At 25.4% G+C, this 25750-nt stretch overlaps 2 protein-coding genes across 2 annotated transcripts in view; both read left to right on the top strand.

The window, feature by feature from the left end:
* The window catches only part of LOC112597506 (pickpocket protein 19-like), a 7697-nt gene extending 1051 nt beyond the window's left edge, over positions 1-6646 (top strand). The window contains exons 2-9 of the mRNA XM_025343579.1: positions 785-933; positions 1013-1117; positions 2315-2381; positions 3580-3859; positions 4664-4723; positions 4818-4965; positions 5033-5130; positions 6429-6646. Of these exons, the coding sequence (XP_025199364.1) occupies positions 785-933; positions 1013-1117; positions 2315-2381; positions 3580-3859; positions 4664-4723; positions 4818-4965; positions 5033-5130; positions 6429-6646 (1125 nt within the window). The remainder of the gene's footprint in view (positions 1-784; positions 934-1012; positions 1118-2314; positions 2382-3579; positions 3860-4663; positions 4724-4817; positions 4966-5032; positions 5131-6428) is intronic.
* A 2752-nt stretch (positions 6647-9398) lies between these two features.
* LOC112597505 (pickpocket protein 19-like) lies at positions 9399-18761 on the top strand. Its single transcript, XM_025343578.1, has 12 exons — positions 9399-9466; positions 10163-10419; positions 11040-11243; positions 12701-12863; positions 13499-13647; positions 15208-15312; positions 15373-15439; positions 16587-16866; positions 16988-17047; positions 17108-17255; positions 18430-18527; positions 18601-18761. Exons 2-12 carry the CDS (start codon positions 10211-10213, stop codon positions 18759-18761), a joined length of 1644 nt encoding a protein of 547 aa, XP_025199363.1. The 5' UTR covers positions 9399-9466; positions 10163-10210.
* Positions 18762-25750: the final 6989 nt, after the last annotated feature.

The raw sequence follows: 25750 nt of genomic DNA, 5'->3' as shown, positions 1-25750 counted from the left end.
CAATAGAAAGTTTCATTATTACCATAAGCCATATCATTCAAACATTGTTTTTTAGTATTGTTATTCAATTTATCTACACCTTCTAATTTTAGACGCAGACCACGTTTTATTAAAAAATGTATATAAGTAGATAGTTAAGTTACTAAAATGATTTAAACAATTAAAAATAAATACAAAAAAATGATTTATAGATGATATAATTTTATTTCATTGAAAACGCAAAGTCTAAATAATGTTTACAAAATTACAAAAGATAGTTTAATTATAGTTAAAAATTAGTAAGAAAATTATTAATTAGCAATAAACACAAAAACCGAACTAAATATACTCAATTTGAGGAAATATAGGTACATCAATATTTCAAAACTATAAAATTACTATTTATTCATTGAGCTGTCACAATGTAATTTCAAAAATATTTATTATATGTATAAGAATAATATCAAAATATTTTTTTTTAATATATGTTCTTACTATAATAACAATATTACATAAGTCGATCTATCATATTATTAACTTCATTTTATATTATTAACTTAGTACAATACCTCAACTAACTTTGTTTACTATTTTTGATTTGGAATCACTCATCTCTTATACTGCAACTATCGGATTTTAAAATAATCTACCATTATAAATTATACCAAGTATTATTAAATAATAAATTTTATTATGTAATATTTTTTTTGATATATTATTATTATTATTATTTTCATCAGAGCAATTATATGATATTATTTATTGAATAGATGTTGTTTAATTTATTAAACGATGTATTATACAGGTAATGAGACCGTGCGACGAAGTATTTCTCCCCAGAGGTTGCTGGTGGAACTTCAAACAGGTAAACTGTTGTGAGGTATTCGAGTTACAGCGCACCGAATTTGGTCTATGCCATTCGTTTAATTCCGATTTTTCTGAGTATAGCAGAGCGTAAGTACTAAGTATATCTGTTCGTATAATAACAATATTATAATAATATAATTTGCAATTAACACATTGTTCCCTGTAGAAGAATCGGCGCTAACTCTGGTCTTATCGGGACGTATTGGCAAACCGAGTCCGGTGAGTTACGACCTAGGAAGACGAGCGATAAGGGTCAATGGTCTGGCATCAGGTAAAAGGGTTATTAACGAGAAACGTTTCATTTATGCGAATTTGAAAATAAACGATATCATTTTAATGGATAGAACATTTTAATTTGCGTACGTGACCTACTTTTTCTATGTAAACGATTATTTTAACATATCGTTTAAGTGGATATAAAACTCAAGAATATACTTTTCCAATATTATAAACACTTAGAATTCTCAGTGATTAACTGCAGATTCGGTTTAAAATATCTGAGTTGAATACATATTAATTATTAAATAAAACGTAGTAGTTGAATAATTTTTAAAGGTTTTGCAGTCGTATTTTCTTCAAATTTCTGCTTAAAATTTTCCTTTAATTAATGGTTTGAATTTTTATTTTTTACTACTCTTCTGCTCACTATTTAATGATTACAATTATTTATCAAACGATGTTAAAATACTAGAACAGAAATTTATATTTATTAACTAACTTTTATTTATCTATTTCTGTGTTATCTTATAAATTAATATTAATAATCTTTTAACCAATATCAATTATTTTCCGCATTCAGAATTGTTAATTTTAAGATCTTCCTGATAAATACTATTAGTACTCTGTTCACCAATCATCTCAACGACGACGGCTTGACGGAAAATAAATTATGACTTTAAAGATATTATTTTTATTTATAACTATTTACTATTGTTATTAATTACCTTTAAGTTACTTCAGAGTCACATTAACGATATAATATTTTTTTTTTATCTGTATGGCTATTAAATACACGATAATATGAAAAACTAAAATTGACAATATCATTCAAAAAATCATCTAAAATTGTTTAACATTAAGTATACAATATTTTTTCTTTGATCTGCAACAATCGTTCGCAATCGTATTATAAAAATGGTAACATTTTCATAAATTTATAGAGATGAACAAATTTTATTGAGTATGTTTGGTTATTTAAATATAAACTTACTTTATTTAAAAATATTAAGCATCTACCTTAAATATGAATTTAATTTCTGTTGAAGGACTAGTTCCTATACATGATTATATTATTATAGTATTAATTTGAAATTAAACAGCGAAAGCAATATTAAATATAGGTGAGGTTAGTTTAATGACTTTAATGAGACAAACAATGATATATAATATTTTGTGTTTTGTTTATTTTATTTTACTACCATATAATTAATTCGATGTTAAATGTGATGAAAATTTGTTAATTACACAGAGTGCATATATCGCCAATAACACCTGAACAAATACCTCCTGATGTAAGCACCAAACCATCAATCCGGGTGAGCATATTTTAATTATTTTTAAATTTTTATAAATATAGGTACTTAAAGATTTATAAATTGTGATATTTACGAACATTTCTGTAAACTAAGGAAAATTTCTTGTAATTTTGTTAAGTATTATAATATAATTCAAAGACAATAGTAAGTAGTCCAATATTTTTCGAAAAACTGAAATTCCCCATAATTTAATTAAAAAAACGGGTCATACAATTACATATTATTATTATCTATATCAATTACATAATTTATACAATCAATATCTATTTTATATTTAAACGAAGTAAAATATACAGCTGGAAAATACACATATGTGTTGTAAAATATTGAATGGTCTAGCCAAACTATATATTCTCTCATTGATTTTTTTACGGAAAAATCACAGTTTATATTATCGCCTAAGCTTAAATCACTTTTCAAAATATCACTGTATCATAAAAACAAAATTTTAAAATAATTTGTTTTTTCAATCATATTTAAATTAAAAAGTAATATTTACTTAATAGGTACTAACTTGATATGTACGTCATTTGGAAGAATTTGATAGAGTTATATAAGGTCCAAATCTCCTTTAAATCTTCATGTTTTTGCTAATTAATTAATTATAGCTTCAAATTGTTACGAATAAAATATTATATATACATATTTGGTATAGTCAAGCTATATATCATTTTTTTAAATATTTTCCTTTAAAACCTTTCACACTATTTTTTGCACTACACTCATACGTGTAATTTATTGAAATCTATAGATCTATATAATTAATGATAATTTCAATTTATAAGAATTAATAAATTAGATTAAGTTAAAATGATTCAAAATTTGGAATCAAAACATTGAAATAAATCTTCATAGAGATAAAAAGAGAGAGTTTAAGTCATTAAATTAATATTTTACAATTATTAGCCAAGGGTTAGTATAACAAAATGAAAAATTGAGCATATATGTATCTAAAATACATTAAAAACAGTGGGTATTAACCTATAAATATATGTGTATAATAGTATTTTTTCTATAAATTACAAACTACGTAAACTAAATTTCTCGTAGATTACACATTAAAAAATATTTTAATATCTTTTTAATTTGTTTCATAGGTCGTTTTGTGTTTGTATAGAGTGAATAAGCACTAAAAATATGTATTGTATTTTGTTTTATCCACGGTAAAACTCTTACAATCGTTATCTCATTTTAACAGGTGTTAATGGGCGAACCTAGAGGTGCTCCGCTTGGATCGGATATAGTCGTAATGGCTGGGAACTTTGGAAATATTAACGTGTGGGGTGATCGGATATACAACACGCATAGAACCAAGAAACTAAAACCAAAGCAGAGAAACTGTTTTTTTGGCGATGAAAGCCCAACCGGGATGGGCACAAATTATTACCTGAGAAGGAATTGCAGAACGGCGTGTTACATGTTTCACATGGTTAATCATTGTGGCTGTTATATAGAGGCAATGTTTGGCCTCATGAAACGTAAGACTTTCAATAAATTATTTTATGTAGTTGATATATTTATCGAACAAAACCAAACACCACCTATTCATCCAGAACCGGGTGATTAAGAATTTTGTACCTTTTTTTGGATTGAGTAAACTTAAAATTTACAAATAACAAACTGCTTACTTAAAAGTAATAAGCTAAGATACGACTTGAACCGTTTTACTAGACCATTAATTATTTTTTTTTACAGTTTTAAGTTAACTTCCACTATTTATCTAAATTAGTACCAAATAACGTGCTCAATACTATAAATCATTTCGAAGTTTTTTTAAAAAAGTATTCCCATTTTAAATGAGCAAGTTTTCTAAATGCATAGTGTATAGAAAAATAGAAAATATTTATATCTATTTTTTAAATAATTTTGTCATGACTAAACTGTGATATTTTTTTAAGAATAAGGATTAATGCCTCATCTGTATAAAATGCGCACTACGGACATAGATCGATATTGTCTAAGGCAATATTTTTGTCAACATCATTTAAATTACATACTAATATAGTATAGTTTCTCTCCGTATCTATACATCTTTCTCATTGCCGAATCGTTTCACAAACTACGGTCGCAATACATTTCATCATAATATGATATTCGTGGCTAATGAACAACCTATATTACCATAACCACCTTGTGTTATTGTCATCTTTCAATTAAAATGTATTATATATGTAATATATGTCATTGGGCTTTATTTGTAATTTTTTAAATGAATAAATGAATAAATGGTCGATGACAACATAGTAAATTAATTAATTTAAAAATATATTTTTTTTCTTAAGGAAACGATTCATCACGGCCGTGTAACGCAGTTGATTTATTATGTTTAGCCAAGAAAAACCGTAAGTTTTTGCCACAGAACTGAATGAAACCATTTTCAACATAATATTACTATAACTTATGTATAATATAATACCTAATATCTTTATGTTTCAGAATATTTCAACAATTATATACCTTTCGAACAGCCGACGTTTTTCATAAAAGATAAGCCCGGATTAAAATGCGAATGCATGCCGGATTGCATACACCAAATGTATGTACCCGAGCTTACCATCGCCGAACACACTGTCTCGACGATGGAGTAAGTCGATTTATATTTGTTAAAATATGTAAAATAATTATTGTTGATCGTGTCGTCACCATTGCAGGAACTCCTCATTGTCCATACTCATTGATTTACACTTCAAACAGAGCGCATGCATACTTTATAGATCGGACTTGATCCTTGGATGGCTTGATTTGTTAGGTAAGTACCTTCTCATTTGTCATTTTTTAAATGGTACTTTATTTCTTGTTATGATATATATCGTAAATTGATCATACTAAAATTGTATTTAAAATGAATTTATTGAAAACCCAAAATATGTAGGTGCTCGTTAAACATTTTACATTAATAGTTTTATTATTATAAATATTATTTTATTATAAAAACGTATAACTATGAAAATTGAAAAGGCTTGTTTTTCATATTATGTTTTTATAGAATATACGAAGAATTTAATTTATCGAGTTTATAAAGTAGATTACTAGCAGAGAAGACGGAATAATAATTATGTAGTATAAAATCATTATGAAAATGAGTTTATAAAATAACAATGTTTATATTTATTTGGTTTTATTTCACTCAATTAACAAAATAATACTAAAAAGCTAAAATTTATATTGGTACAAATCAAAATTAGTATTTAATATACAGATATTTTATTAACATAGAAATGTTTTTGTACAATGTGGAATAAAATCCATATGTTTATCAAATTTACAGTCCTACTTATTACTTATATGATTATATTGTAAAAAATATATTTTCAAAAGACTTAACAGCTTTTAGAAGCTATAAAGCTATTTATAACACATAGTGTTTTATATTTTTTGTCTTTATAAACTAATTGAATCAATTTTTTTAGTGTTTTAAAGTTTTAAATTCATATTATAGATCGACTTACACCATATTATTTTTATTTTCATGCATGATTGATTTAAAATATAAAACATTTAATTTGAGTACCTATTTAAAAAGTATTTAAATCATTTTACTTGAGTCTTTTATATAACACTAATTGTAAAAAACCATCCCTTAAATGTATTTAATAAACGATTTTATTAAACTATTAAATATTTTAATTAAGCACAAATAGTTGAATATAAATGTATTAGCTTTCAATATGATACCAAGATTTATGCTGAAATTTAAAACTTATCACCAACAAAATTATAACAACTCTTCAGTGTTCTAATTTGAATATAGGTAAAAACACAAAGTGGTGATGTGATAACGAGCTTGATGAATGACTAAAATTTAATGAGCCGAAATCGGACCATTAATTTAATTAACCGGTAGCTTATAACTTGATGAATCAACGGTATTGTTTAGTGTTTAATGAAAATTTAGTGGAAGAAAAACTTTTTATTCATTTATAATGCTACTTATTCAATACATTTTTTAATTTAATGAACACTCATGAAACCTGGCATAAACACTGCACTGGGTATCACTTGTGAAATATATTTATTTTTTAAAACATGTTTGTTATTCATTCGCAGTGTCATTTGGTGGTTGCGCCGGTCTGTTCTTAGGTGGTTCACTGTTGAGTTTCATTGAACTTGTATATTTCTTGACGTGGCGAGTTTACTATCATTGGCGCAGAACGTCACCGAAACCAGTTAAATCCAAAAGTAATAAAAAAAGGAAAAGACATCGAAACATAGCGGACACTTGGATAATGGATGATCACATAAACCGTAAAACGTCAATACCATAATATCTTCCATGTAAAAAAATAAATTATCCTAATAGTATAAACCTATAATTATCTACATTTACACTTTATAATATTAATCTATTAGTAGTATTATTATATTTATTTTGTATATAATGATTTAAAAAACAAACCACGTCAATAATAGCATGTTGTGTACCTATTAAATTATTTAAAAAATATGACATTATTATATTTTATGTATTAATCGATCACGAAGTATATTATTTCACCTGTCTACCTGTCTACATAGACAACCTAATCACCGCACAGAAAAAGTTTTTATATTTTTATGGTGATTCACTAAAAATTATATCACTTGCCTGAAATAACATTAAACCAACATAATGGTTTTCAGTATGAAAAATATAAAGTGTCTTTTCGAAGTATTATAGCTATAAAAAAACAAAGAAAATATCGACGAATAGTGTGCCTAAACAGAGTAAAAAATAAAAAAGACAAAAGATTTAAACTTAACTTACAATATATTTACAATATAAAAGTATTGGCGTAGACGTAAAGATAGCTTACGAAGATTTAGGCTTTGCTGATCAATTTCGAGAACATTATATAATAGATATTTCATGAATTTAAGAATAAAATATTTCCTTGATATTTGTCTACTGAGATTAATATTGTGTCGTTAAGTCTAAATGATTAAAAAAAAAAGTCAAATAGGTAATTAGGTAATTGTAGATTAAAATTAAATGATCAATCATCGTAAATCAGAAACAATGATTTGACAAAGAATGGCATAACCAAGGTTTGTGTTCGGGGATTTTTGAATTTCAAAACATTTTTTGGGTTTATGAGTAAAATGTAGATTAAGTGTACGATACATATATGTAATACATACGCATAATATGTGTTTGGATATAACGTTTGAAATTTTAGTACAAATAATTTTTAGAATTTTTAAAAAAATTATCAAATTTACAGCTATAGTTACACCACTGATTGCAGATTTATCGTAAGAAAAAAAAGTGAAATCATATACGTACAAAAGAAATGATAAACGGGGATGAACCATACAATTGTAGGTATTCAGCTAAAGCTAAATTCTTATTTGAACCTCATTTACGTGCATAAGTTTTTGGAGGGAGCTTGAGTATTTTAGTTGTCTGATGTCTTAAAAATATAATAATATATATAACTTCTATAATCTTTACAGTATGATACTAGTGTGAAAAATTACATTCACAAACGAAATAAGTTAAAACGCTATTTTATTCTAATATACAGCAGCATGCGAGTAAGAGAAAACATCATATTGTTTGTTAGAATCTTAATCTTGTAAGTGTTTTATCATAAGTTTTGAACTTGAAAGATTACAAATACAATTTGCATTAAAATAACGCTATTAAGATGGTTTGACATTATATCAGTTAAAGCGTGAAAATAAAATGCGTATGTTTTATGCTGTTCGACAAAAAAACTAATAAAATTACAGGTAGTTAAAAAAAATAATGATGTAAGATATATAACATTTTTGAGAAAATAAGACAAATAGAAATTATTAAAATGTAAAATGGCCGTTTAATGGGCACCAACTAACATTTTTTAAATATCTTCTAAGAAAAACTAGGAAATTAATTTATTCCATGAATGAACCAATGCCCAGATTTTGATGAAATATGGTATAAAGATTATTTAACTCTAAGAAAGGACATATATTACTTTTTATTTTATTAAATCCATTTTTAAGGTAGAGAAATTTAATAAACACTTAAATAAAATTGAAAGTTAACTTTGTGGATAAAAATTTTGGATTTATCGAAGGTAATGATTTTATATTATAAGCATCGTTTAAAAAATAATATCGATTTTTAAATAGTTAAATTTATTCGATATTTGATACTAAGTTTCTTCAACAAAATAAATAGATCACGTATTTCGGTGTTTTTAGAAATAAAGAAAGATGAAAAGTGAAAGAATGCCAAAATTCGTATTTTTAGCGATAATTTTTCTAGGTTATAAATATTTTTATTATTTTATAAGTAAGCAAAGTTATTTAATTTTTAATTTTACAAAAGTTCTGTTAAATCGTTAATTCTTAGTTTCTTTTACTAATTATTAATCATCATAACCAAACTATTGATGTGCAAACGAAGTCACGGTAAATAGGTAAATATTTAAAAAAAATTGTTGAATCTTTATTATTTTTATTTGTATTACAATTAATTTTAACACGTCACGCATATTATATTTCCATTCTAATAAAGGGCACGTTAATTTTTAAAATATGTTTGAACAAAAAAAAAATATATATATATATGGTATGTGTATTAACAGATAAAAAAAATAAATAAACAAATTATGTTAATATATTATTTACTCGCAAAAAATAACTTATTTATTCAAAGCTTAAGAATAAAAAATATGTATACTTGATAAATCAAATTATATTAAATAATAATATCTCTTCGTGGAAAGTGTATGGAATAATTCTATTGTTATTATAGTTTATAAATTTTTATGGGTGAAATAATATGATGTAATGGTGTATTTACGATATTCGAACAGTCATTATAAATAATATATTATTTTTATATATTGTATACAATAATTATATGCCGATGTCAACGCTTACATTATATTGTAAATAAAACTATTATTATTATTTTATAACATTAAGGAATTATATGTAGCAAGATGGGCGGGATTACAACAATATTATTGTATGGAATTGTAAGCATAAAAAAAAACTTGGTCGTACTATTGCATTATGAATTTTGTGAGTTACTTCTGTGGACGTGAAATAGTGTGAAAAGTGTTTTGGAAATGGTTACGACGGCAGTCTTTGCGCCCACGATCAATGATTGGGTACACGTTCACATCTTTTTTTATCGAATGTTCGAACAAAAATAGCTATTCTATATTATGTTATACTTTTTTTTTTATCATTTATTTTATTGTTGTACAACCTATGAAATATTTTTACAATAAGTACAAGTTATAATAAAAGTTAACAATATTTACAAATAAGTATTTAACGAGACAGTAGTCGTGATCAAGAAGCCAACCAGTGTTGGGACTTCGGGATATTATACTAAAATGTATTTCACGACCTAACAATCTTACGTCTCTACATAAGGTTATATTTTTAAAATCCTAAAGCGTTTCTATTCATTTGGTGCATTTTATAATTTTGTAGGTGTGTAATAATCGATTATATTTTATTAAATATCGGTGTTAAAAAAAATAAATTAATAGATATCTATACAATTTTCTTTGATTATCTAACTAAAAAAAAAAAAAAAATAAAACTTTTCATGGAATTTCCAGGTAATATTATTGTTTTTAAATTATTTTTTGTTTTGTTATTATTATTTTATTTTAAATGTCAAATTATTTTTTATACATTGGTACAATTAAATATAATTCTAAAGAGTCATTTGATTTATACTCGGATTTTAAAATATCATATTGTTATGTAAAAATTATTTTATTTTATTTTTAAAAAATATTTTAGTAATTGAATAAAAACATGTGAATGAATATAATTAAATTGGTTTTTAGGGTCTATTATCATTTCTGTTCTGACCGTCGACTTGTAGTGATATCTGTATGGCGATGTCAAATTCCGGAAAAGTATTGTCACCCGTGTCCAGGAGAGTAGCACACATTCGATTTCGAAACAAAGCGTCTCGGGACGACAAATCTAAGGCCGAATACCGGGCAAACGTATGGAAAAAAATTTTAGACGACGTTTGCGATCAATGTTCGCTGCACGGTCTTAATCATATCGTCGGAAAGGACCGGAGCGTCGGAGAAAAGTTGGTATTGCAACTCCTTAAGCGTATATTATTACAGTTACTTCGTCACTTGAATATAGGAATTTGTTATTTCTATTTCATACTGTAAATTGTATTTTTATAATTTGAAGTATTAAAATATTATTTGAATAATTTTAACTTTATTAACCAATAATCATGAATCGTCATGAATTGTAAAAATTCAGATATACTATGCCCATTATTCAAGCTTTGTGCCAAAAGACTATGAATCGGAAAATATTTGAAAAAAGTGTAAATTATTTACATTTTGGAATAAACAAGCAAGATAAATATTTTTTTTTTCATATATTTGTGGTATTCTAAATTAAATGTCGATCAACTTTTGCCTTGATTATTATTATCAAAAGGTGGGTTTATTTATGTTGAGTATGAATTAATAATCAAATTTTAATCATCAGTACTTACTTACTAACCATTATAATTCTGGAGAGAGAATGCATTAAGTATTTTATAATTTCAGTTTTAAGGACATGAAAAAAAAATTAAAGAAAACAACTTTGAAATCAACATGTATCTAAACATTCTAAACCGTATTTTCCCATGCATATTGCACCAGCTGAACACATTTACTGATAACACCAGTGGTTGTGGTGTTTCAGAGCATTTTGGTCAGTAACTGTAATATGCGCTATGCTGTTTGCAACTTACGCGATCGTCGAATCATGGAAGACGTACAAAAAGAATACAATTGACACGGTGGTTGAAACGACATTTTTAAGTAATGCCGATATAGCGTTTCCGATGGTGGTGATATGTGACGTTTCAAGAGTGGACTGGGAACGTGTCATGCAGTTGACTGCGCAGTAATAGAATATTACAAAATTTGCACTATAAAATAGATTATTATTGTATTTACTATTTTAAAACAACGCATTTCATTTCTATTGTATTGCAAAGCAAAATACATTTTCACAAATACAAAAAGTCATTCAAAAGAATAAAAACCTTAAAGCAACAATTAATACTACAAAAAATTAGCACAAATATTATTTTATTTTTTAAAATATATTTTTTAATGACTTAAAATTATGGTTAGAAAATATTTTCAAAAGCGTTTTATAAAATAAAAGTAACTTGCATCAAATATACCAACCCGCATTATCCGTATATTTTTTGTTAAATATTAGGAAAAAAATAAAAATTATTACATTCTTCCTAAGAACTGTGATCATTAAATCAGTTTGAAGGTAATCGTAATAATGTGGTTAGTTATTATTTTAGCTTATTTTAATAATTGCAGTCATTAATCACGCAGGTTACGTGAAATTAGATTCTTATAATAACACACTTATTTATTATTATCTTACCTAAAAATTAAATGAGTATCCTAGGAAATTGGTATTTTTACTATTAAGTTTGATAAAAAGCCAATTCGTCTATTATTAAAGGTTACTACATAACGTTGTAACTGCTGAACATAAATTTTTTATGTTGTATGTTAGTAAGACGGAGACAACGCAATTATAGTTTTCATTTAATACGCCTTTTTGCTAATCATTGATATAAATAAATATAAGTTGGCAATTAATTTTTCGAGTTAATTGGCAACGACACGCGACGTATACTTAATGAAAATCAAATTTAATCATCTCCAATAAAACTATCTTCCCACTCAATAATAATTAAAACAATGTTTAAATATTCATTGAAACTGACTAAATAATAATAGCGATTGTAGTTGGGTTATTAACATTTATTGATAGCATGGTTATTTATCACGAAAGTAATCATTCATTAATAACTTTTAGAAACACGCTTAATTATTGTATATAGGTATTCCATAATAAATGTTCTGATTTTAAAACGATTTATTTAATAAAGTATTATATTTATATAACTTAAGCAGGTAGATACTAATCAAAACTGTAGGTTATCAACTGTTTTTTACATTATTTTTTTTAACCATTTTTTATATTATATTCTACACCGCCACACCAATGATTTTAACGTTGCAACGATTATCAAACTCTGGCTAACAAATCAGGTCTAACTTAATCAAAAGCCTTATCGATACTTTTTCTCAGATTTTTACGAGTTATTTTTAGAGGTGGAAAAATTGAGAATCACTGAAAAATTTTACTACAAAAAACCTACACAATCCTGATTATTTGAAACCAAAACATTCATTATGGAACACTCTGTCTGTCTATTAATATTAATAACAATTATAATGATAATAACGATTATATTTATTTTTGCTGTTAAGCTATTTTTTATAATATGACTGAATAAAATCTATAATTATTATAATTACATACAGAGACGTGCCGGGAATCGATCCGAATCTATTACCTGCTGTGAGAAAATTGTTGAAAACGTTCTCGGTTTTATCATATGGCGATTTTGACGATTTTGATGAACTGAGGAACATAACGGAACTACCTAAACTTTCCCAACTAAACCTCACCGAACTTCTCGAGAAGGTTCGTCCTTCTAGTGTATATAAGTAATTAAAATATTGTATAAGTCAAACAAAAACTTCAAATGGCCAAGGTAAAATTTTTTCGTAAACTCTCGAAAAATAAGTGGGTGGCAAAAAATATTTAAAACAAATGGGCCTGGGAAATACACAGGTAATTAAAAGCAAAGTAAACATTTTTAGCGACCCGCGAGAAAAAAAAATATAATATTAATAACTATAGAACTAATAAAATATAACTAATTTAAAAATGTTTATTAAGAAATTTTAATTAACATCATTAACTCTCTGGATCGTTGGTGAAAAAATATATAATATTTTATGATTATTTAATTAGTATTTATAAAATGTATATTTATGAGCGGGTTAAGTTCTAAAGACGATTACAGTGTATTCGCATGTACGCGTAATCGTTTCAGATAATTGGTATAGTGCTCTTTTAAAATATTTTTTTTTTTTTTTTTTTTTTTTTTTTTAATATTTATTTGAATATATACAATCTATAATAGTGTTACAATAAGCATATGAGCTGAAAATTACAGTTGGCAGTGAAATCGTGAGGGGAGCATATACTCAGCATAACACTCGACTTTAAAATATTTAGATACTGTTCAAATAAAATGTGTTATATAATAACAGGTGATGAGACCGTGCGAAGAAATTTTTTCCCATGGTGACTGTTGGTGGAATTTCAAAAAAGTAAACTGCTGTGATGTATTTGAGTTGCAGCGCACCGAATTCGGTCTGTGCCATTCATTCAATTCCGATTTTTCCGAGTATAGTAGAGCGTAAGTTTTTATCAGTTACGTTAGGTAACTCTATAATTGCTAGGGCGTGGATTTCTATGTAAATACATATCATTATTGAATGCAGTTTTCGTAATTCTAATTAAAAATAAGTATATTTCATAACACACTTAATAAAAAAGCACTTTTATATTTTACATACTCTTAAAATTTAAAGAAATATTGACAATATCCATTATTATGTTGGAAATTTTGATTCAGATACTGAAATTTATAATTAATATTATAAAAGTTACGGGATTTGTAAATTAGGATCCAAATGATCTTATTTCGGTAAATCGGATCCCGAAAAAAAAGGTAGTAGGTTAAATATAGCACATATATCAAATTTTATAATTATGATATAAATATTGTATAAATGATATAAATTAATATATGTGGTTTTTATAATATCATGTTCTCGACATAAACTTAAATAATCAAGATTTAAAAAAATTCCAATTAGGTTATCATATTATTGTATATTTATTATTTCTTCATTTGTTCTTTTAAGTCTTATTCTTTATCGAGCGTGATTTTATATGTGTCTCTAACTTGTCCCCTAATAATTCGACAAAAAAAATTAATAGTATCAGGATGTAGGCTGTAAAAGCGTTGGTTTAATGCAGCATGATATAATTCACAACTATATTATGTAGTAACTGCAAATTCAAACCAAATAGTTGTGGGAAATGTAGCATCAGATGTGATATAAGTGTCTAGTATATAATCAAAAAATATCTGTATTTGTTTATCATTTGGTTTTATAACAAATAAATCTTCTACAAAACATTTCCCAACTTCTTCTGATCTTAGGAATGGTAAACAAAAAACATTTTTTAAAACATTGGTTTTTTTCTATATTTAAAATCTTGTATGAGTTTACTAAACTAAGAGCTTGAATATTTTTCCACCAATTTTAACTTAAATGGAAATGACATCCTTGAGCTATGGATTCACAAAATACTTTACGAGTAACTCATACGGAGTTTCAGTGCGTCCATTTATAGTAGGACCCAATTTATTTACTACCTTTTTATATCTGAGATTCAACTTACCTTTTTAAAATGAACAAAAATTATTTATCGAGGACCCAATTTACTTAGCCCTTAAAGCTATTGATATCATGAAAAATAATAACAACCTGATAAATCATTTAGCATATATTTCAACACATATAATTTTTTTTTTTTTTAAATCTTAATAATAAAAAATTAAAAACTTCAAATCTAACAATTATTGAATTTATTTTCGATAGCGAAAAATGTAGCAAACAAATAAATAAAGTTCAAGGAGAATCCGGAGTAATAATAAAAAATAAATTAAATTACAAACTTGCTTAAAATTTAAATCATTTATATTATACATTAAAAATAAAAATGTATGCAAATTTTTTTTGTTAAATATTTCATATTTTTTAATACATATTTCAGTAAAAATTAAAACACAAATATTAACATATTTTGACTTTTTTTATCACAAAAAAATCCATGCCTTAATAACTACTGTGTACGTATTAATATTTCTTGCCATTATAAAATCTGATATTGACATGTTTTGCAGGAGACTCGGTGCAAATTCAGGTGCAATTGGGTCGTTTTGGCGAACAGAGTCTGGAGAACTTCGACCAAGAAGAACGGGCGACAATGGTCAGTGGTCAGGTGTCAGGTATAAAACTGATTTCTATCCATGCTGTATAGCCCTGACTTATTTAAATCATTGTTACAGAATGTATGTATCAACAATGACCCCAGAACAGATAGCCCCCGGAGCTAACGTCAAACCATCGACACGGGTAAATTGTAAAATATATAGTTTTTTTACAATTAGATATTATAATATATTTTAAATCATTCAGACCATTAGAAAGCCTCACCAATTGTTAAAATAAATAATAATGTAACAAGTATTTTTAACATTTTTCAATTATTTTAATGATATGAAAAGAAAGTACCTTTTGTGAATAATTCCTACATAGTTTAAATTATAAGACATAAAAGCTAACGATTTTGAAGTATTGATTTCAAATAATTATGTAAAATATCAGTATATATACATTAGTAATTAAAATATCCATGATACTGTTGTATCAAAGAAACGCAATAGCTAATACATTATTAATACATAATTGTATGTTTGGTATCTGCATTAAATAACAAGCATGACATTTGGAGAATTATTTGGTGAAATATATACAAATATTTTATTTTACTCGTAGCATTTAATATGTATTTGTTGGAATTAATTTTATGCTGGTTTAGTAAAAATTTAAGTTATTCATATGTATAATAAATAGGAATCATTTCATAAAGTATTGAATTTTGTATAATATTGATAGGCAATATTAAAATTGTATATTTTTTGCGATCATAATCTAAATAAATACAAAAATATGGCTTCCCAATGACTAGGTTAACTTTAAGTAAATTTATTTGTATCTTTTAAAAATATCAACATTTTGGCCCCATGTTTCATTTTCATAATGTATAGCTGATGTCTGGTGGTGAAATCATCCAATTTACTAATAGATTTGATAGACTTATTTCAAAACTAAAATGGTACCTCTGTGATATCAAGTTAGATGGTGTCACAAAGTCTCAAAAATCATGGTCGATCACTAAAAACAGTGATACATCCAGTATGTTTATCATCATTTTCCTTTAATAATGAATTTATTAAAATTTTAATTTTGGGTTTGTATATGAGTTCTAAAAAAAAAAATATAAAATGGATATATCCTTGGACTATGGATCATTTTTACGAACTATAAATTTTAGTTTAATACTGATTACTAACATTTTTATATCACAACAATCCCCACATCTTCCAAACTTTTTTCAACATGTTTTCACAACATTTTAAATAACTGCAGAAAAACAAATTAGCATATTCGATGAACTACTCTGTGAACCAAGTGTTACACATTTATTATATTATTTCAGATAATGATTGGTGAACCTAGAGGAGCTCCGCTTGGATCGGATATGGTCGTGACGGCGGGTAGCATTGGCATCGTTCACGTGTGGGGAGATAGAATATACAACACTCAAAGAACGAAGAGACTGAATCCAAAATTGCGACGGTGTCTTTTCGCCGAAGAGAGTTCCACCGGAATGGGTACGAATTACTACTTGCGGAGGAATTGCAAAACAGCGTGTTACATGGATCAAGTTATTCAGCAGTGCGGCTGTTATTTGGAGTTCATGTTTGGCCTCATGAATCGTAAGTCTTCATCGCAATAATAGTTTAAAATAAGTTAAGTGAAAACAATAAGAGACAAAACTATAATCGTCGTACAAATTTTAAATAGGAACAAATATGATAATATTTTTTTTTGCTATAGAAAATGATTCATTGCGGCCATGTAACGCCGAAGATTTGTTATGTCTGTCTGAGAAAAATCGTAAGACCATTATACATAATAATAGAATAAATAAAAGTTTTATTTTTCCTTTATTTTCAGAGTTCTTTAAAAACATTATACCGTCCGAACAGACTGGACTTACGATAAGTAATCGGCCCGGTCTTAAGTGTGATTGTATGCCGGATTGTGTTCATCAAATGTATTTGTCTGAACTAACAATCGCCGAACCATCCATATCAACAGTGCTGTAAGTAACTGCTCTGTTATAGAAACAAAATAAGCGCTAATTGGTTAAGAGGAACTTTTGTCGCTTAATTTATATAGAAAATACTAGTTCACACCTCTTCACTTTTTTAGAATATTATTATCATAAAACTAGTTTTCACATTAAGAAAGAGAACAATCTCTTAAAATGTGACTATAGCCCCGTTATTATATATTATTTCTTGAACATTTGTATTTCATACATAAAAACTATGTTTTAAAAATAAGTTAAAATTTTAATAATTGGAATAATTCAATTTATTAAATTTACCAAAAAAAATCAGGGTTAAGTTTCCTTTTAAAATTTTCTTATCTGTTCGTTAAAACGACAAATAATAATATGTTGAGAATGTGAATTATATTAAACCACTATATCTAAAAGAATTAGTAAGATTTTGATTTAATTTATTACTATAATTTTTAAAATATTTTAACATTTTATTAAGTACATAGTTACTTTCGCTCCTCTCTAACACTTTTCCATAATATCGCTGGTACTTTTAATATACGAGCTGAATATCATAATAACATACAATGGAGGTAAAATAAAACATATAAAGTATATGCATTAGATTTATACAACTTCGACAATAGATTTATTTATTTCTAACAAATAGAAGCATTTTACGAGGAACCCTTGTAATCCATTTGTATTCATTTTAATACTTATAAGTTATAACTCATTAAAAGTTAGTCTAAAATTTTAATAAACAAATGATTAATAAAAAAAAAGAAAAAGAAATGTTGTTTAACAACTTAAAATTACGTATAAATATATTTAATTTATTTTTTTATTTTATTTTAACATCAGAAAGATTACTAGGCCTCACCGAGTTTAAAACGCATGAGGAGGCTCAGAAGTTATCTTGTTTATAATATGATTGATTTTTTTTTTTAATTAGCTCGTATAGGTTATGTATAAATTTAGAAATCATTGTTTGAAATAATCAACGTTATACGTTAAATGGACCACTTGGTATAAATACTTTTATTTTCTAATATACTTTGAATGTATTCGAAATATTTTAGAATTGTGGCAAAAATCCCCCAAACTTTGTATCTATATATCGTATAGCCAATTACGTTATAATAAACGATATAAATAATAATTGATGATAAATAATTATTAATATGATTACTGTATTAAATTATCATAGGAATTCCACGTCATCCATACTGATTGACGTACACTTCATACAGAGCACGTGTATACTTTACAGATCGGACTTGGTCCTCGGATGGCTTGACTTGTTGGGTGCATATGCATAACCTATAAATTAAATACGAAATATATTATGTTAAAATTTCTGTTTTTTTATTATTTGCAGTGTCGTTTGGCGGTTGCGCTGGTCTGTTTCTGGGTGGATCATTGTTGAGTTTCATCGAACTTATATATTTTTTGACGTGGAAGGCTTATTACCACTGGCGCCAAACACCGTCGACTTCGATCGTCGTCTCCAAATCGAAAAAAAACGCAAAGATCATATAACCATAAATTATTGAATGATCGAAAATATTTAAACGAATAACAACAGTCAAGATGCTTGTTTTTCATATTATTTATAGATATTTTAGACCGTTTTCAATCAGTATAGATAATATTATATCATTAGACGACATAATATCAATAATATGTTTATACTGCACTCACGCATATCACAACTAGGTAATTGTATCATTACATCTAAAATACGTAATTTATGTACGTATGCACCGCAGCCATGATAATTATTATGAATAATTTAATAGATATAAGTGAATTAATGATTCAACGTTAAATCGATTAAAAAAAAAGTATTATTTATTTTAACTGCATAATTTATATGATTACTTACCTATATTATAAAGTAAAATATACAAACCTTCTTACATAATAAACAGTTTCATATATTAAAAGTGCAATACGCCTAATATCTAGGTGTCTTCCATGTTAAACCAAATTATTTCAACATGATCTTTAAACAATAATCTGTAATAAAATCTTAATTCATGGCAAATATGAATTTGTGCAATTCAATATTTGAATTTTTTTTTTTTTTTACGCATATTAAGTTTTTAGACATTACTTCAGTATTTAATTTTAAAATCAAATATAACAAACAAAACAATGCTCACTGAGTTTGTTTTAAGAACAAACTTTTGAGATTTATCAATATACCTACCATTGTAGTTCAATTAAGTTTCTGTGAATAAGCTGTGTTTCATTTAATGGATTCAATTCCATTACCTGCTGCAAATTATCTGGTCACAGCGCGTTGAATTGTGTATTGAGACGTGTGCTTCCCAATAATCGATAAATGGTCTGGTTGTATAAAATAATAAGTAATAACTATCAGAGAAACGAATCTTTTAAACCACATTTTCCACCCCAATAGATCCGCATAATCGACACCAATTTGTTAAGAAGTATCTTATCCGAAGTGAGTATAATATAATGAATAATTGATTTTTTTTTCTAAGCCTATGTATTTTAAATAATATTCCATGAAATTTTTTTTATTATTTAACATAAATACCTATCTATTACTTTACATCGTCAAAGTCGGCTATTTAGTTAACAACAGTGATGTGATATTAATTCAATCCGCATTACATTAATACATCGAAATACTATCTTATCGTTCACCAGTTTTCCATTATATTTTGAATACAATAAATTAATTTTTCCATATTTTACATTTGATTTTTTGCATATTTTAACATTTAAAAAATTATTAACATTATCTTAATTATTTAGATGTAGGTACCTATATTTTTTTTTGTTTTTGAAATTGTAAATACATTTTTACATAATATATATGTATACATTTTACACCTCTAACTTTCGATCTCTCTAATAACAATTACATTACCAATACTAATAATAGTATGTATGCAATGTGATAATTTTATTTCATTATATTTGTATTTATTTAATTTACAAATATCGGAATCTATATTGACATTTAAATTTTAAATTGTATTTAATAACCATAATAAATATCGTATCATAATATAATAATATGTATTTCAATGTACACAGAAAAAATAATTTTTAGAGAAAGCTTCATTGTGGTGCTCATTTAATAATATTAAATATAGCTTTATTAAGTTAATTTTTAAAAAGTATTCCCAAAATGTTAAACGTGAAACCGTCGTCGAAAATAATGCAATTTTTTGTCATTAAGCAAATGCAAATAACTACATTATAAATATTACCATATTTTGGAGAAAAGATGAGTCATTTTTGAATTAAAAATTTAATTAAACTAGGTAAAATTATTCATCATTAATTCAATATATCTTTATGATTTAATTTTCAAAAACAACTTTTCATCATTCGTTTATGCGTCTAGTGTCTACTAAGTTTGTATTTATTACTAACAACAATTAAATCAATCTCAAACATGAAACTCAAAATTAAATATATTTATCCATAAGAAATTTGTAATGGTTTTATTATTTGTGTACGTTTTTATGAGTACACTACTAAATATACATAATATTTTATCGACGAACTGAAACCTAAGTCTTATTTTTTCTCAATCTTATAGCATTGTCGTTGTACGTGTTATAACTATAATAGCTACTAGAAATAAATATTAAACATTTTGTTCCTTATAAGTTTACGATGTGTGGAAGTATATAGATTAAAATATAAATTGATAACAAACAATTTTGAACATCGTAAGAAATGTAAACCATTTTCTTTTACTTTATGAAATATTAAAAATTCTAGTCACTTTTCGAGATGTAAAAACCTTCGAATTTGACTAATTGAAATTATAATAATAATTAAAGAAATAAAAAATTATATTTTTCAATATTACATATTAATAAAATATAATATTATCATGATAAATATTTCAAATTATCTGATTTTTACAATATCTTTTCAATTATATTTATTTTATACCACAAAATCCTTTTAAATCATTTTTTCAATATTTTAATTTAATCTTCAACATTTTTATTTTATAACACTATATTCATGTTTTTATTTTTTTTTTTATATATAGATTTAACTAAATGATTTTTACCTTCGAATTTATTTTCATACAGCCATTGGTTTAACAGAAGTATTATAATATTTAAAGCGGGTTTAATAATATTGCAATAAAACCAATGGTAGAATTGTGAATAAATTATGATGGTGCACGCTCTAACGTTTAAATTGTATATAACGTCGGTAAAATACGTTGGTCTCGGTACATACCGGTAGATAGCTTTGTTTGTTTGTTACCACCATTTTTATATCGTTATAAAAACGACACGGTTTATGGCTCCTACTGTAATAATATAATATTAATATAGTAATAATAATTGCATACAGTGTATCTATACTAATAATAATAATTAATAATAATTATACAACCATACGCCTCGGTGTAATAAATGCTACTTTCCAATGAGTTGACATTATAAGTAACAGATTTCAAATCTGAAATTATTTTATTTGCCATAATGATAGTAATGCTTAGATGACTTGACAATAATTTAGTATCTATTGAAATTAAATATCTTTTTATCCATGTAATATTTATGCGCCAGAAAAGCAACAATTCAGCAATAAATAATATCGCTTTGGATAAAAACAAATAATAGATAAATCACGTTATAAAGAATTTTCTAAACGTGACCTTTAACCTTTAAGTAGGCATATTATAACTGGTTTTTTTTTTTTTTTATTAATAATTACAAACATGATTAATAAGACTTAGGCAATTTTACGAGTAATATACCTCTCAAAACCTTGTAGTTTGTTAACTAACAAGAAAAACATTTTCTAATTTAAAAAAAAGTAGATTTATTTAAAATATTTTAAAGTATATTGAACTTATTAAAGCACTGATGTCTAAAAGTAGATATTAATTTATCTGCAGGAGTACTAATATTGTATAATCAAACAAATAGTTTTCCGAAACTATTCTAACGTAGGATTTAAAATTGTTTTGAAAAATTTAAAAATTTAAGACAGACCTCTCGTTTACAATTAAGTGTTTTTAGAGTATAATTTTTTAGCCATCGACATATGCAATTTTAATATCAACGAAAATAATAACTCTAGTTTTTTCTGTATCTAGAGGTTGACGATCACTGAGAATATAAAACCAACCATAAAAATTTATAATTTTCTTATGGAAAAATATAACATAATTTTTTTTATTTACGTGAAAAGAAATTGAGTACAATTATATTTATAAACGATTTTGAAAAATAATATCATAATCTTATATATTTGTTATTTTTACCGTAATATATTATGTGTAATAAAAATGTATTATTTTCTTAGACTATATTGACGTCCACGTTCAATAAAATGCATATATTATACATTTACAATCATTATAGTTCATTTATCTACAGATGCCATATCTGTCACTGTTATGCGTTATTTTATGATTAATTTCACTTTTCGATTAATTTGTCAGGTTAGTACTATATAATTTTTTAACTATTTCTTAATACATATATTATACGTATATGGTGTTAATACTCCAGGTTGATGCAACGATGATCATTACTCTAAATAAAAAAGTTTTAAGGTGAATAAATATATTTAAAAGAATTTATAAATATTTATTTTGAAGCGATTGATTAATCAAAAATATGAAAAAAAAAAATCAATTTTTGTGTGAAAAAAATTTAATTTTATTAATATTTAAACAATGAGAGGAAACAAAATGAAAACCATATAATGTTTTAAATTTCATAATAATTAAAATAATATGATTGAGATGTTAAATAGAATAATTTTGATAACAAAAAGAAATTAAATCAAAACGTATAAAAACAATTTAAAAATTGAGCATAAAAAAAAAACAATAAAACATAGCTCGCTCGTTGACACACACACGGTATATTATATTTTAGAACAATGAAAAAATAAAAAAGTAAGTAAGTACTAGCCAATAATAAAATAATATTGATATATACCTGTATATATATTTATATATCATATTCGTACTAATCGGCCGATATTATGTTTTCGGACCCGTTAATTTTTTCAAAAACCATTATTGTTATTGATATAATATTACGTAGGTATAATATTAAGTATATTATAATATTTTAACGAAGATTTTGATTTCTATACTATGCTCCTTTTTTATGTGACGAGGTTATAATTTTACATGGATATAGTATGTCACAGAAGTTGGCTATAATAGTTAAGCTATAACCTTGACCTTAGACCGCTTATCGAATACGTATGTTATAATAGGTATTAAAACACTTGGATTTTTAATGAGGTTGGCTAAAGACTGTCGTCTGAGTATTATTTTGTGCTTTTACATTACGAAGTAATAAGGTTGTATTGTATCGGATCCTTGTATTTACTGCTATAGTGACTCGATGTAGTTTGAGAAAGTTCCTAGCCTAAGTTTATGCGGTTTTCCAGTTACTTACTCAAAGTTCTATGTCCGCTATTTGATTATTTCCCGGTAGCTAATATATACTTGGTCTATCACTTCAGTCGAACGAAGACGTACTACGGTTTCAATTTCACTGGAGAGTTGCTGATCGACATTATTACATCATCTGCACTTATCTTACTACTCTGCTTTAAGGGATCTTGATGTTTAACTCTAATTACTACTTAAATTACATGTCTCATGCCATAACCAATTATTTAACTAACAAGCTACTTGAACGGTTAAGTTTATCTTTACCATTGCTAATTTGATTGTGTGTTATACTTAACTACTAACTTGTCACGTTTAAATAAATGTGATTACACATTGTATACAAGTACAGTACAATGTATTATATTAAAAAGAGCCCTAGTCCGTGAAAAATAAAATATAGATATTTATATATTATTATATAAAATCATTAGTGAATTAATCAAAAAACGATACATTAAGCTTAGATGTTCATTGTTACTTCACGTAGTTTTGAACAATAATAATGTTACACGCGATAGCATTATTACAGTACACTGCAATACTAGTCGTCACATTTTTATATAAATCTTAAAATGCTTGAGTATAAAATATAGGTACAAAACATGAATGATAATTTGTAGCTGAACTCTAAACTTTGACCATTTTAGTCTAAAGCCATATACATATTCGTGCTAGAAACTTTACCGTTAAAATTATTGATTTCTTGTAGTTTGTACGATTTTTTGTGTTCGAATAATTTCCATAACGGTCTTGAATTAAATACAATATTATTATGAAATAAATTATATTCTTACAAGGTCAATATCATAATAGCTACATGCGCCAATACTTATCTTATATCTTTACTGCGTGGTGATTATATTATAATGTTAGTTATAAAATTGTATTAAAATGTTATATACACCTTCCTAATCAAAGAGCCTTTTTTTTTTTTTTTTGTTGATTGTAAATTATACAAAAATATTAATTCAATGATTGCATGGTTCTTATAAACTCCGGATACGTGAATGGGTTTTATTAACAGTTCATTGCACCTCTGTGTGATATCGTGTAATACATTTGCTGCACCCGATAAAACAAAAATTTAACAGTTCGCTGTGTGGCGTGTATAATATTTTACCAAGCAATAAAATTTATTGTAAATATATTATGTAATATTATGTATGATACGTCTTGTTCTTACCTAGGTATACATTAATATAATTTATATTAGGTTATACGTAAGTGTATAAAATAAACTCAATGTCCGTCTAACACGATCGTTTTGTGAACGAAAATTAGCAAACAAATAAAATAACACAATGTTTAATGAAAAAAAATATTTTTATTTGTAGAATTTTAATTTTCATTAATATTATGGAACTGAATCACCTATGTACTTTGTTCCTTAATAGCCTTGTATTTAGATCGGTATTAAGGAATGATAAAAAACTTAATTTAAATTACAATTTACAAGCTACTTCAACAAAACTATTTTTAAATTGTATTCATTTTTGTACACCTCTGTATAGTTTGTAATATTTCAAAATAAAGTCATATTTAAAAAAAAAAAATTCATTTTATGGTAATTTAATTGTATTTTATTTTAAACAATAAATAATTAATTATTTAACTTACATATTTACAGAAAAAATATTAAATTACTTACTTGTTACTTTATTTAACTTAAATATATTTTAAGAACTTATTATAGTATTTATAAATACATCATATAAGTATGACTTTTATCATTATTATAAGGTATAATTAGTAAAATGTTTTATTTGTAAAATGTAATGATTTTAAGTTATATTAACTTAAAAAATGGATTTTCAATTAAAAAATAAGTAATGATTTTTAAAATAATATATTTTAATAATCTTTTTTTTTCTTTCATAAACATTGTGTAGGTATAATGTTATATTGTTGATTGTAATTATTTATAGTTAAATAATTCGAGATTTTTCCCAAATACTGGAAAAAATCTTTTATATCTCCTATTATCAAATCAGGTTACAAAAATGATGTCAGAAATTATAGACAAATCTCTAAATTATCATATACGAAAAGTTTTCAAAGCTAATATTTCTAAAAATTTTAAAATTTATAATCT

The sequence above is a fragment of the Melanaphis sacchari genome, unplaced genomic scaffold, assembly GCF_002803265.2.
Source record: "Melanaphis sacchari strain LSU unplaced genomic scaffold, SCAv2.0 Contig42_pilon_pilon, whole genome shotgun sequence".
Classification (NCBI taxonomy): domain Eukaryota; kingdom Metazoa; phylum Arthropoda; class Insecta; order Hemiptera; family Aphididae; genus Melanaphis; species Melanaphis sacchari.
This window is presented reverse-complemented; position numbering and strand designations above follow the sequence as displayed.

Coding starts and splice junctions, on each gene's coding strand:
- LOC112597505 (XM_025343578.1), top strand. CDS start 10,211: ATGGCGATGTCAAATTCCGGAAAAGTATTGTCACCCGTGTCCAGGAGA. Junction 15,313..15,372: donor GGTCAGTGGTCAGGTGTCAG/GTATAAAACTGA, acceptor TCATTGTTACAG/AATGTATGTATCAACAATGA. Junction 16,867..16,987: donor CATGTTTGGCCTCATGAATC/GTAAGTCTTCAT, acceptor TTTTTGCTATAG/AAAATGATTCATTGCGGCCA.